The sequence below is a fragment of the Catharus ustulatus genome, chromosome 4 (genome assembly GCF_009819885.2).
Source record: "Catharus ustulatus isolate bCatUst1 chromosome 4, bCatUst1.pri.v2, whole genome shotgun sequence".
In the NCBI taxonomy this organism is placed as follows: Eukaryota; Metazoa; Chordata; class Aves; order Passeriformes; family Turdidae; genus Catharus; species Catharus ustulatus.
In genome coordinates, this window is record NC_046224.1 from 75951206 (window position 1) to 75966371 (window position 15166).

The 15166-nt window shown below is 40.6% G+C and overlaps 1 protein-coding gene across 18 annotated transcripts in view; it reads right to left on the reverse strand.

The window, feature by feature from the left end:
* Positions 1–15166, reverse strand: part of MICAL3 (microtubule associated monooxygenase, calponin and LIM domain containing 3) — a 159028-nt gene that overhangs the window by 59784 nt on the left and 84078 nt on the right. For 17 of the 18 annotated variants that reach the window (XM_033056882.2, XM_033056889.2, XM_033056887.2 and 14 more), the window contains 3 exons: positions 8493–8679; positions 4948–5036; positions 3821–3908 (listed from right to left, as the gene is read on the reverse strand). In XM_033056882.2, coding sequence (XP_032912773.1) covers positions 3821–3908; positions 4948–5036; positions 8493–8679 — 364 coding nt within the window. Of the gene's footprint in view, positions 1–3820; positions 3909–4947; positions 5037–8492; positions 8680–9274; positions 9383–11912; positions 12021–14475; positions 14581–15166 lie in introns of all 18 variants that reach the window. The other variant, XM_033056897.2, reaches the window with a different exon arrangement.

A 15166-nucleotide genomic window follows, 5' to 3' on the forward strand; every position in this document is an offset into this window, starting at 1 on the left:
CAGTCTTTCCTCTATGAACTTCCTATTGCTGATAGGGACAGAAATGCATTGTTGTAAAAACTTGGGCCTGAAATGAGAAATATTGCACAACAAAACATTGCTGGCTAACATCACCCCAAGGAGCATATCATAAAGCTGATAGGGGTAAAGACTGTTCCAAGTCCATCTGTCAAGAAAGAGCTGAAAATTCAGAAACATTGTTACAGACCTTTAGAACAAACAGAAGAACAGCATTTGCATTAAAAGTACATTAAAACCATATAAGTACTGTAAATAATATTTAAAACAAAAAATCCAAGACACAGCAGTTACAGATTACCAAAGGGAGAGACAGTCAAAAAGCAAGTTTTTTGTTTGTTTTTTTTTCTTGGCAATAGCAGCATTTTGGCACAAAGGTAAATGCAGAAGATAGAGAAAAACAGGCAGACAAGGTACAGAGAAAGTTACAGAATCTACGACAAGCATGCCACAGTTCAGCAGGACCAAAAGCACAGCAAGAGCTGCCCCCAGCTTCCCCTTCCCAGAGAGAATGGCAGCCACTGCTCAAAAGCTTGTTGCCACTTCCCACACTGAAGGGTTCCAGAAGTCAGTCTGGCCACAACCTTCCCTGCAATCACCAGGTCACAAGCCAGGTGGGCTCTCTGCAAACCCCCCGCAAAAAGGGCGATTCCAGCTGAACCAACCTCAGCTTGCTGATCAGACTGTGCCCTGCAACCTCTGTTGTAACAAGGGACAGACAGGACTCACTGAATCCCACCAGGCAGGGACTGACAATTGCACCCCGTCTGACTAAACCTGCTGAAGGCTGTTTTGTGGTTGAATATATTTTAAGCATTAAGGTGGCTAAAAAAGGTTTGGTGGTATAGCAAAGGGGGCAGTGAATGTAGAGAGAAAACCCATGCAATTTACATCCATTAGGGATTTCATGACAACTATTCCAAAGTCGTGAGTCACCATAAAGCTCCCTGAAACAAGCACTTTGGGTAGCTCAGGGTTGAATTTAACTCTCAGGTGTAAAATTTTTTAATGGTTGCCTTTTCATATGTTCCACAAGGGATGTTACTGTTGTACACCTTCCCTTGGCCTTCTAAGCTATCTTTACATCTCCACCAAATATCAAACCTGAGCATGTTACATACTTTTCTGCTTTTACTTAATCCTTATAGAGGCAATACTCTACAGCAAGACCTACCTCACTAGGAAGGATTAGCTCAGAACTCAAGGCCTGAAATTGCTATTGCCAAATTCCATTTGGTGGGTTTGCCTCAAAGGAAGTAAAACACTTACAGATGTATGACCTGTACCAGGTGAGCGACCACATGGATGAAGTGGAGGCTTGGAAACAGAGCTCTGCCTCCATCTCAGACAGGTTTTTGCTCAAGGTATTTGTCCAGTCTATAGTGAAAGCTTGCAAGAAAGCATATATGCAAATAACTTAAATTCAGGAGTTAGACTGAGATTAAATCTTACAGACTCCTTTTGATTATTCAGGAATAACATCCTGTTCTTCTACTGTATAGGTAAGCTTGATAGCTCAAAAATGTTTGTTTTTTCAGACCATAAATAACTGCAAAACCCATCCCAGGTTTCCTGACCTAGCTACCCAGCAAGAGCAGGAGATGAAGGTAGGTACCTATAGGACATGGTTGTTACTCTAACAGAGAACTGATCTGCCTTTAAAGCCACTGTGGCTTGTTTTTTAAAAGCTTCCTCCTGCCTCTTAACCATTGCTAAATCAGTAGTGCCAAGGTTTACTTAAGTCATACTGCACAAAGAAAATGAAACTCAGCCGCTAATGGTATTTATTCAGCACAACAGAGGCACTGCTCACATTTTCTGCCATGTACACACAAGAATGCACCACAACACCCTGCCTGAAAGGTGACCCAGCCAAGCTGAGCATGTCCTAATGCACTCTGGGCACCACAAGGAGCAAAACTTCAAAAGCACCAAAAGTTCTCAACATTATGCTACAGTTATACACTGCTTTATAAAAAAGCAGAAAGCAAACCGAAGGAGCCCTAGATTTCATATTTTGCTATTAGACAAAATGGTGTCTGTTCCATCTTACTCCTCGGGAAAGTACTACAGTGCTGCTACAGGATTGTGCCACCCCTGTAGAAGGAGACATCTGATTTATAACTGATTTTTATCTGATTTATGTAAGTTTATCACAACCTATGCTCTGTTGTCTGCTCTGCTTAATGATCATTCAGGTGCTACTTGTTGAATGTTCCTTTGTACAAGCAATTAAATTTTATTTGTTGGAAGGACTAAATCAAAGGAGATTTTCTGCCAGTAGTTGCTGTGATAAACTAACTGATAAATGCAATTACAATCTCCTCCTTCCAAAACTCATCACCTACAGCTTCACTCCACAAAACACCTTATGCTTACACCAGTTGCCCTGCATATCAATAAATATTTTTTTCTGTTCATCTTAAAGAATATGCTCCAAGCTACAAAAAAAAAAATCAAGTTTAACCTTCAGAGAAAGCAGTTTTAAATCTATCCAGTTATGCAAAAAATGCTGTAGTTCACACATCTGTCCACAGCATTTTGCAAATATCATTCTTCCCTACCCTCTTCTCACTTTTGCCGTATGGAAATTGCACACATAAAGGAGGAAATCTTGACAGGAACTACACTCCAAGAATCAACACACTAGGAATAAATTTCTGTCAGATCACATTCAACTGCAGTCTTAGAAACACTTGTGTAATAATATGAAAAGTCAAAGAACACCATGATTTTTATGTGCTCCTGTTTTGTTAAGGTCTTCTCAACTGGCACTACAAAAACATTCTTTTCTCAAAGTATTCCTCTAAGTATGTTCCCTTTCTAAAAGCAGCTGGTTTAGCTTATTCATAGTCTTCTGGAACAAGTACTAGAAATTAATATTACTGCCTTTTTCTGAAATCACAAAATGAGCATTTGGGGGCCAGGCAAACGAGCATTTGTAGCACAGACACTTCTCTTGTGTTAGAAGGAATTAGAGTTTCAAGTTAAAGGGGAAAACTATGTCCCAGTAAGACACACGCATTCACCACCCCACTTCCAAAGCCATGGCCAGGAGCAGCACAGATGCTGGCAAAGGGAAGAGCACCACGACCTGCCAGCACCATGAAACTCGAGGGATTTAAGGAATCCAATCCCATTAGCCGTCAGACACCCAGAATTCCAAAGGAGACACAATCCAAAGATAATGGGATCTTTCCCATTCAAGTACCAGATTAATAGAGAAGCTTGGGAGAACAAGAAACCGCAGCCAGAATTCAGGAAAACACAGAAATCCAGTTTGTGAGCTATTCCAGTGCTTCAGAAAAACTTTTAATTTCACTGACATTGAGCTGGCATACATCACAGGGTTGACTCAGAGGAGACCCTCAACTGAGCATCTGTGTTTTCCTGGAATTCATTCAAATAATGTCCTTGAAAGAACTGAGAACATCTAGGCCCCAAAACCACAGTGCAAAATAATATATTGAGATTTCCACGTAACACACACAAAATTCACATGGCACTGCAAAAAAACCAAACGAGTTACACAGCTCCAAGCTGGGTCACACAAATTCTTACTGGTCAGCAGGCTGCCCACAGAATTCCCCTAGGATCTGCCCGAGAACTTCTGACTGGACATAGAGAAAGGGAACCCCAAATGCCAGTAGCTGACACATGAAAAAGGAGTCCAGAGGGTTCTGGGCTACATGGTGCCCAATGGAGGAGAGTGTGCTGTGCAGGCGCTGGCTCACCACCCTAACTCTGCCCACGAGGTTGAGCGAGTACTGCACCACCCTGCTAAAGAAGGAAGCAGAGCTACCTGGGGCTCTCTCTGCTGAGCTGGGGATGCTGTTGGCCCTTCCGCTCCCATCGCTGGCCATGGTGTCCTGCAGAGGTCCTTTGGTGTCCTGCAAGAACGTGGGGCAAGTTAAATCGGTGTTGGAATTGAAATTGCTGTGCGTACTGAACATGAACAAGGAACTGAGATACCTCATAACCCATCACGTAAGGCGAGCATGTTCTGTCTCAATTTAAGCCTTTATTAAAGCTCTGAAAAACCAATTGGATAGTCAAGAAAGTCAAAGCAGTAAGATCCCTGAAGTCTGCTCCTCTGGGAAATAGAACAGGTACCATTTTTAGCCTTTATTTTTGGCACATATTGGGATGGATCCTACCAAAGAGTACAGCTTCAGCTTGTACTAATAAAACCTGAGAATCAGGCAGAAGGACAGGCACCACTGCTAGCACAAAGGAAAATATAACTTAAGGGAGAAGGGCAATTTGCAGCATGCAAGTTTAACAGAACTTAGGAAACCAGCGTGCAGCTTGCTCAGTGTACATGAAAATACCAAAAAGGGGCTTGAGGAGAAAAATTAGGTGCCTTGGATTGTAATGACAAGAGCTGAGGGACTTTTCTGTATTACACATCCTACATTTAAAGTACAAATACTTCTATTATGATAGTATAGGAAAGAGGATATTCTGTCTTTTCATGCAGGTTCCTATTAACACACAGCAGACCTTCAGAAACAAAGGTGTGTGATCTTCATAGCTTATGCAAGTGGGGTGGAACGTTAAGTTTCAAAAGAAATGTAAATGAAGTAAAATCATGGAGAAATAAAGCAAAACCATAACTGGTACCATTCATTTAGTCTCAGCATAGACTGAGAAAATATTTCAGCTGACAAGAAAAAAAATCAAAATTCTGTTTTGAATGAGATAGTACATCAGTTATTAATAAGTACCATGAAAAGGGTCATCCTAGGCAGAGGAACTGCTTTTAAATAAAATTTAGTTGAACTGCAAGCTTTTATGATATATAAAGCAACCAAATGCACTCTGAATTTTTCTACTTTCTGAAAAAATCCCAAACCATCACATGTACATTCTCCATGTTAAGAAATAAAGTCTATTAACACCGCATGTTAGATGAAAATAATGAGTTACCTTTGCTGACAGAGGACCCACTGCTGGCCTCTTCCTCTGAGCATAACCAGAGACTCGGTAACAGTAGTGAGGTTTACAGTAGAATTTACCTGCAGATAAAACACAAGTGGTCAGCAACAACAACACAGGAATTTAGCATAATATAAACGTCCATGTCATTGCAGCTTATTTTCTGATGCCATTTCTGTTGCTTTCTCTCTGATTTCTTCACTACATGCAGAGGCAAACACTGGTTGAAGTTTTAGCTCCAGCCCTGCTCTCTCCCCCTGTAACTAGCCTCCTTTCCATTGGGTGCCTGACAGCCACTTAGTTTAAAATCCTATCAAACACCAAAGCAAAGCTGTGAGGCTTGTGTGGCATCACATGCTAACAATGCAGCAGTGTGTGAGGAACAAAGACATCATCACATGAAAAGCTGGCAGAAGCACTTTTGGAAAAAGCAAGAATGAATACAACTAGCAGAGCAAAGTGGGAGAGGACAGTGCTAACTCCCAAAGAACCATCTCTCAAAATGCACAGTGGCTACTTGTAGCAAGGACAATGATTCATTTTCACAAATAAGACTTTTTGTGATCCTGCTGGTTTTACTAACACCTCAGAAGTCTACAGAGGTTTTTCACTGGTATCTGAGCACTGTCAGGAAGACAAAGCAGCATTAGCAACATCATCATGCAAATACTACTGCTACTAATAAAAGTAGCAAACTGATGCCCCATAATTATCTTCACAGTACCTTTGTCAGTGTACCCTGCTTGGCATATGCAGCCCATAGCACCTCCCTCCACTGCTATCCCATTCCTAGAGCTTTGCCAGGGCATTCCAACACATATGCTGACCTCTGCCTCTTTAGTTTCTCTCTGCTGCTATTTGCAAAATGCTGCATGATGGAAAAGTGACAAAACATCTTCCTAGAAACCTTCATTTCAATAAGTATTTCTTAAAATTAACTCTTGCCAAAACCTGCTTTTTGAGATTGTCTGAAATGAGCAACAACTGAAAAGCTCTCGTATAAAAATTCTCAGACTCTGAAGCCCAAAACCAGACACTGACTGCAGAAGGCTGCAGAATGCTTGTCAGCCCAAACAGCTAGATGAACAGTGACAATGTGTTGAATAGTTTTGGTTTTTTCCCCTCTCAAAGAAAACTCAGAATGAAATAGAATCCACATTTTCACAGCAATTACATTAGATAGGATATCACAGATTGCTGTTGAGCCACATCTGCTTCATACAGAGACACAACTGTTAGACATGTAATATTTGAGTGAATGCTATAAGCCTGGTGAAACTCCAAGCTTTGTGTTCGCTTCATTGAGAACTGTCTGGCCATAACTGCACACCCAAGCATGCTTGCAGAGGGACTCACTAAAAATCTGGTGGTAAAAACTGTTTTAGCCCATACAGCTAACAGGAGCTCAGTCTTACTGCTTAACAGTAAGATATTAACATCAGATATTCACTTACTACTCAAAATAACAGCAGTGCTCAAAAAATGCTTTTCCCCATCTTTAATTTGACAAAGCTGTTACTTTTATATGCTGATTTCAAAATTACCACTGGCCTCTTTAAACTTGCATGCCAAGTCTGCTGACCTTCCAGACAAGCAATAAAAGGGTTTCTATTCCTTACTGGGAGTCTGGTGTGATGACTCTAAGTTTCCTCAACCCTTCATAACCAAGCAAGTCCATTACTTAAAGTCATTATATAATGCATTATGAAGGCACAGTTTTAATTCTTTCTGCCTCTTAAACTAGATCATGTTTCCACAGCCATTCTTCTTCATTACACAGAGTGGGTACCCATCAATTTCAATCTGCAGTAGAATACCTTGGAGTGTCATCCTATGACATAAATTTAAAATTTTTACTTAGTCTTTGCCTCAATCAGTGAGGAAAATGACTGGTACTAACACCTTTTTCTTGTTATTTTGTTTTCTACACCATCATGTCTGAAATAGAATCCTTTGCAACTTACTCATCAATAGCTTTACACCATTTTGCACTTATTTTCCTACTGAGACTGGACTAAAGAGAGGCAGCTGTGTAAGAATACCTGCTGATGTGAATCAACATTTACCGTAAATACTTTCTCATACATTTTCTTCAGAAGATGTGACTTCTGTCAATCACTGCTCAAAGACTGCAATACATAGCTACCCTTACAAGAAGAACACTTTTCACAAGTGATACATGACCTTAAATTATTGCTTTCAATATGCACACTTTGTCGATAAACTGAGTTTCACCTGCTGCCTTATTGTCTGGTTTCTCACACTTGTAAGGTGTATCTGAAGCTTCCCTTAATTCTTAGCATGTTAGATTTTCCTGAGGCATCAGCAAGCTCTGTAATCATATTCTTTTCTCCTTAGTCTATCAGATACAGAAAATGAGTCATGACTGAATATTCAGTAACTACTGCAACAACATTCTACAACACTGACTTACCTCTACTCAACTCTGATGTTCCATTTTAGCTATAGAAACAGAGCCTGTTATCACAGCCCCTGATTATGAAGTCCCTATTTTATTATATCTAAAATAAACATACAGAGTTGGACAATGTGGTATCTTCGAGAAGAACAAGCTGACTGCATTTCTCTCCAACTTTTAAGTGGCATTAAACACTCAGGAATTTTTTCTAAATACTGTCAAATGAGGAGAGCAAGAGGTCTAGCCCTCAAACTCAGCCTCTTCAGGTTTTTTAAGCCTTCAGTTATTATCTGTCTCCCAGCACTTCAGTAGCTGTTATGCTGTTGTATTAATTCCTATGAGTTTGGCTGCTCTGCTGCCACCAAGACCTGGTCATAGGAAATCCATGGAGCTCCAACAGCTTGAGAGATGGTGTCTGGGGAATGGATCTTACTCTCCGTAAATGGGTTAACTGCACCACCTAATCAGTGGATTGTCTTCTTTTTTTTTTGTCTTCACTCAGAGTCAAGGTTAAAAACATGAAGGAGATTAATTTCTCATTGTCAGACTTAGTTGTTTACTAAATCTTATCTGAAGTACAGAGAGTTCTGCAACACTTCTAGCTACCAGCTAAAAGTGAGCAAAACTGAGGTGAATTTAGTTACTTACAAGATCTTTTAAAAGTAAAAAGTCCAATAAAGAGCTATTATTTTATAATATTATTTATACTTCTGACCCAATAACCAAACTCCTGTGACCTGCAGTGCCACAGCAGCTATGACTAGCTATCCAAACAAAAAGTACTACCTGAAAGCAAGAAGACAGGAAGAGACAACAACCAAAAACCTCCATCTTGTCCCATAAATATTACTGTATTCTAAAAACCTCAAATTCAAACCCTTCACCAAGTGATATTACACACTTCTATTCTAACCACACACCACGATTCTAACTCCATCACACCAATTTGGAAGCCTTCTCCAAGGCAAGGTCCCAAGCAGTGTTCTCCAGGCGGTCAGAAAGCACAGAAAGCTCCAAACTCACCGGTTTCTGAGCTCTGACAGCCCTCTTCCCTACCTCACCAAATAACTCCTAAGCGAGCAGAGAGCTGCCAGGCCCCAGTGCCCACGTCCCTCACCATCCTCGATGTCGTAGGCGTACGAGGACAGACGCAGGGTGGTGCCGCAGTACTCGCACTTGAAGCAGCTGCGGTGGAAGAACTTGCCCTCGGCGCTGAGCCTCTCCATCACGTAGACGCGCTTGTGGCAGAAGTAGCACACGTCGCTGCCGCCCAGGTTCTGGGGGAACTCCTTCTTCAGTGAGCCCTGGGCACAAAAAGGATGGCTCTATTTGATCATGCACCAAGGGAAGGTTTATCTCCTCCTTTAGGTGGATACGGGAGCGCCTGGATGCTGCTGCGGGTTCTCAGACACAACTCACGGTTTTAACCAGGACACCAAAAACTGACCTTGTTGTCCAGGAACAAGGGCCCTAGGATGCCATGCTTACATGTATCAGGAGTAAAACAAGTTCTGGCTAGAGGAGTGGACACCAGTACTGTTAATGATGACCCCGAAATCAGTGAGGTAATGAGGCATATGAAGCAAGGCAAAACCATTAGAACACCCTCAAACAGCAGTTCTTAGACCTACATTATCAAAAACAGTGTCTCCTCCAGAAAGCAGTGCAGAACAGTTTTCTCAATTCATTATGCACCATCGTTGGATGCTGGCATTAGATTAAAAATATTTGGCAAAGAAAATGAGGACACGAGTGAGGGCAGATAGAGAAAGGGAAATAAAAATCTCTCACAAAGCTACAACAGATTCCATCAGTGGCGCAACAACTGGACACACAAAACTTGAGATCTACACGACATCTAATCACAAACACACCATTATCTCCAGCACATCATCTTACCAGTTCCTTTTTGTCTAGAAGGGTTTTGGGCTGCTCTTTCCTTTGAAGCTGATTGGCTATCTGCTCAGCCAATGAGCTCACTCCGCCTGTGTACATCTTTATGTACTTCTATCAGATGGGTTGAATAAAACAAGAGTGATGTGAGGAAAGAAAAAAAGAATCAAATTAAAAAAAAAAATAACTAGAATGATGAGAGATTAGGAGGTGAAAAGGTGCAGAGAGGTCAAATCATGCCAAGACAGTGGACAAAATAAAGTGACAAGCAGTAATAGCAAAGCCAGTGTCATCAGAAATCACCAGTACAGTCCAGGATCACCTGTAGGAACAGACAGGAAGGCTTGCATTTCACATTTTTTAAGTGTTCCAGAAATACTATGATGATGAAGGGAACAGATCTTGTTTTCACCTGTGGGGTATTTTATCCCTGGAAACTTGTAAAAGATGAGGCTAAATACAGGTTAAAATCTTGGGTTCCAGGTAAAATTGACATCAAAAACAAAGATCTTTTGGAAGGCATGTTACCAAGTCTAATGCAACAATGCTGATTTACAACTGTACATTTGTATGCTTTGTACCTGGAAAGAATTCATTTACAGAGCAGTCACAGAGCAAGGAGAAGTCCCTAACTAAAGAACTCACGGTGATTCAAAAATATTAATTCTTTCAGTGCTAAAAATACATAGAGACTTATATGGAAAAAGATGGAAGAGCCTCATCCAATGCATTAAAGCCATACCTGCATACATCTGGAACATGTATTTGTTCAAACCTTGGCTTTATGACTTGGCTCTTCTCCATCACAGGCACAGACTGACTGCATAACTCTGGATATCTAAAAACCCTCCAGTGCTTTCAGCAGTCTAGGCAAGTTGGCTGTTACCTTAGATGATACTAAATGAGAGTCTGCAAGCCAAGTTCCATCACTGCAGGAGCAGAGGAAGTGTTTTTCACAGGAAACACAACCGTTGGCAATAATGACATGGTTAAGAAAATGAGGTGGTTACATCCATGTTAGCTCAATCACACTGCAAACGCCACGGATTTGACTCAGAGCAGCAAAGAGCACGCCAAGCAACTTCCCTTCTCCTGACTAAGCATCATTAGGAATGTTTCTAGCTGGATTCTTAGCTAATACAGAACCAGAGAGTCACTCAGCTTCTAGCAAGTGTGAAATGCCAAGGATAACAAAAGGAAAGATGTACCTTAAAATCCCCTTTACTTGTTTAGCAGAACTTGCTTGAAGCACAGTAGCTATTTCCCAAAACTAATAACTAATTTAGTATGTGTGGTTATTAGCCTCTTGGAAATGTTTAAAACCTTCACAAGTTCAGACATGAGAACTGCAGGAAGCATCACAAAAACTGGAATTCAACACAGAATGGGTACTTCTTTGGGGAAAAATATTATGGAGTGAAAATGGAGTGCTCAGACAGAGATTACTGCTGCTGTCACTACAGTCCTAATTCTTTAAGCTCTTTGTCACTGCAGTAATGAGGGTTTATTTCTACCCAGAAAGAATTTATACTTGTCTACTGACTCCATTCTAAGAGGCAGAGCACTCACAGTATTTCTGTATGCAAGAAATAACAAATTATTTGTCTTTCAGAGTTTTCCAGGTTCCACATGTGTATGTGAAGAGTTGCTTTTCAATGACACAAACATGACATTTAAAATCAAGATCAGTTCTAAAATTTTCTTCAGTATTGATTTTTAATGGCAACCATAATAATTTGGCCAAGAGTCTTCCATCTCCTCTGAATGATCAGAGACCTTTGATGCTTTTTAAGTTTTCTTAAAAGAGATATCAAGCATTTCCAGGGGAAACACTTCCTTTTAGTTGAACCAGGATTCCCCTGATCAAGTTTTGATTTGAAACCTTCAACTGCAGATCTGTCAGGATGTTTACATTTCTACCAGCACGTAAGAAGTTGCGTGCTCAAAAAATGAGTATGTTAGCTCACAATATCTTGGACTATCTGGTGTGAGAAATTTACCTGCTGAATTTTTAATTTGGGGTTGTGTGTTTCTGATTTGTTTTGCTTTTTGCCTACACATTACATCTAAAGGTGTGTATTAAGTGAAGCATTTTATCTTTCTTCCCATGGTCTTCGAGACATACAATGTTCTGCAACATTTTCAAAAGGAGGCAAAGAACTTGCTCTAGCTTAGGTCAAATCAAGTTCCTGCTGTTTATGTAGGACAACTGTAACTAGCTCAAATCCTCAGTGATTTTTCAACAAGTCAAAGCCCTTTTTATTTCACATTGTCCATTAACCATATATGCACAAACACATTCTGCTGTTTAGCCCAAAACTTCAACAAAAGCAGCAAGCACAACCAGAAAGCTTCACTGCAAAGCCAGAAGGACTATCAGTGCTCAAAAACCCTGGCTTGAGTGTGAGATGCAACCACAAACTTCCCATGGACACTGAATGTTAAACACATTGAGTTTCCAACCGCTTTATGGCTGGAAACAGCCGAGCTGTGCTGGGCACAGGCTGCCTCTGGCTCCTTGTTTGTGCATGAGTAAGCACAGAGGCTCTGCAGGTGAAGCAGTGCCAGCCTGGCCGTGCCCTGTGGGGTGTCCTGGGCAAGCAAAGGCAGCTGAGTGCACCTGGAGCGCTCAGGTGAGGGCTACCTGTCGGAGAGAGTCGGAGGAGGGTGAGGAAGGGCGGTTGGAAGAGCGGAGGCTAAGGGAGAGCTCCCACTGGTCAACAAAGAATCGGCGAGACGGCTCAGCCTCAGGCTAAAACATAAAATAAACATCAACACAATCATACATGTTCTCTCCCAGGAAAGAAGAGAAAATATTAAAAAAAAAAAACCCCAAAAAAACCAACAACAACCCAGGCCTTTCTGGCTACCATCAAGAACAGTTTTTTAAAAAACAGGAAAACTTGGAGGAAAATACCGAGTGTATCTTGATTTTCTCCCTAGTGAGGTAGCTCTTTATTAGGCTTTACACTATTTAAGACTATTTAGCAGTTACCTTCTTCCCCAGATGTCCACCCTTCTGTAACCCAACCTCCTAAGCCACTGCGAAAGACCCCAAATCAATTTGCTCTGCTCTTTCTGTATCTCCAATTGTTCCCTATTACTGGCCCAAGGCACCAAGATCATCTTTCAAGCCACCTCTTCTACATTTTAACTATATAAACCAAAAGTCTGCTCTCCTGGGGGACAGAAGAAAAAGAAGTTAGCTTGTATGTATTTCCAGAAATTAACAGTAAATTTCCAACCGAAAATTTACTGTAAGCAGATTGGAAACACTGAACCAAAAAAAAGAATTAATCAATATGAAATAATCTGATCTTGATTATCAACTGGCAAAGAATAAATCATAGACTGAGAATCTGTGTCCTTCTGAAAATGGTTCCTCACAGGAGACCCCAAAATTTGGTCTTCTAATATAGCCTTGTTCTTATCTCTGTGGATGATTACACCCATCTCCCAGGAAATACTTCATATAAATAGGAAAAAATCTCAAGTTGAAAGCATCAGACAAAGAGCACTGGAAGAAACTGTGCATTCCTAAAAATTATAGTTTGGAAAGAAAAAAACATGCACATTACAAATAACTGGCTTTCTCTGAAAAACAAATTATGGTTTTAGTTATAAAAAGGAAAACTAAATGTCATGTAACTACATGACCCATGAAAATAGCTACTTCTAGCCACTTGGAATAGGCTAACCTCAAGATTAAATTTACTGATCAAAATGCACAAGAGCTTGGCTTCCACCATATCCCCAATTTATGGAAATATAATTGCTCATAAAAAATTTTCTGTACAACAACATTTAATCGAGTTTCTCCTCTGAAAATGTCTTTCTTTGCTAAGCCTTCTCTCTCTTAGTATTGCTCTTGTTTTCTTCCCTTAAAGCCCACATCATAATCCATCATTGCTTGCAATGTTCCAACATCTGTTTCCTTTTCCCTCTCTGCCCTACCCACTTTATGCTTTCCTCTATTTTGTGTTCTCAGTCTCTCCTCCTTTTCAATTCTGCACAACACAGAAATCAGACCATTTCAAAAACAATTTCTATCTTTGCATAGCAATGCTGTAATCCTTTACAGCCTCAGAAGGGGCTTAAAATATACCAGAGAGCACTACAAAAGGTAGAAAGCAAAGTATTTTGGTCTAGATCTTAATTTCTGTATCATCATTTTAACTGAATAGGGAAATGCATACGAGCATTGTGGACCATGCTTGAGATATTAAGTCATGGCACCCATTAACAAAGAGATGCCACTATAAAGTGCTCTTCTTATTCAGGCCTTCATAGCTTGTCCCCAAAATTCCTAATCTAGCCAAAGGTTTGCTGTTCCTTCTTGGAGAAGAGCTTCTGTGATTTTAACCATCAGAAAAAGATGGCATCCCAAAAAACCCAAGCAATGGGAAGTGACCTAGATGTCACAAAATTCTTTATAGTAGGGCTTGCAAAATTTATGCCCACCAGCAAAAGTTCTGGGACTGTTTATGCTCCAGCTCAAGAAGACAGCTTTGATTTGGGATGGTTAACTCCAAACAGTAAGTTAATGAAAAAAAAACTTCACTTTTGCAGATGGTGCTTTCCAAAAAAGCACTCTGCAGTTTGCCAAGCGCTGCTGAAGATAACTGAAAACAGAGAGCAACCAAAGAAACCACAGTTCAAGCTGGCATGGTCCCACAGCCCAAAGACAACAGACTGGAGAGAAAATTAAGCACAAAATCAAACCAAAAAAAGTGTACACCAGAGTCAAACACAATCTGCACAAACTGCCAGCTCTACCATTGGAAACTGCACAGGAAGGATGGACACAAAGAGTACTACTACAGAGCCAAGAATTAAGCTTGGAAAATGTGAATATTCTTGTTCCCAGAAGCAAGCAAAATCTCCGAGTGGCTGACTGCTAAATGACCATTGTGAGATGACTTGATCCAGAGCCCAGCTGCTTTTCAGCATTTACTCTGAAGTTTAGAGGTTGCTTTTTACTTTCATACTTGGTTTTGAGGAACAGAAAGGGTCACTCACCAAACAAGGAGACATCTAGGAAATGGCAAGCTGCATAAAGACATGACACAAAAGAGCCTTGACAGTTGTTTTAACCACGTGGTCATCATGTTCTGGTGACTTTTTTTTCCTCTCTCTCACCCAAGATTTCACCTGTACCCAGAATCCCAGACTGCTACAGGACAGCAGATTGGCAGGGCTGTAGTCACCTGATGCCTCAGTGCACGTCTGGACTCCAGGAGGGCAGCCAGCTGACATGCCCTTTGCTCAACATTCATGGGCACTTGGTCATGAGAAAATAAACGAGGAGATCTCTGCGAGGCGAGGAAGGAGGCAGGAATAAACAAACCAGCACACAAAGGAAGAGACACCAAAATGCCAGTCAAAAGGTATGATATTCACATGCAGAACAGTAACAAAAGCTCTTGTGTGAAAACTGGGTTTTTTTCCCCCCAATATCTGCTTTTCTAATCAAGTGTTACATTTTGACCCTCTGGGGCAAGGAAAAAACAGTTCAATTAATTGTTATTCACAACTCTCCCTAGGACTGCTGCAGCCAAAATCAAACAAGCACATAGCCCCTCTCTCTGGCATTACCATCAAAAAATAAATTTAAAATGTGGTTTTATCATGCAAAAAAGAGCTTTATTTGTCAGTCTATTTCCCCATAGTTCTCCATTCTCAAAGATTTCCTTGAAATATCTCAACCTGTACTTATTTGTTTCTTAGATTTTATGTACATAAACACATTTTAGGGTAATGCACTCCAATTCTCATAAAGAATGAATTAATTTCTTAAAGATGGTGTGAAGTAAATACATGCCAATTAGAGTGTGTTTAATGAGCCTGTCTCAATAAAGCAAAGAACAGCAAAATCAAACACTCACAGAAGCTGCCAGT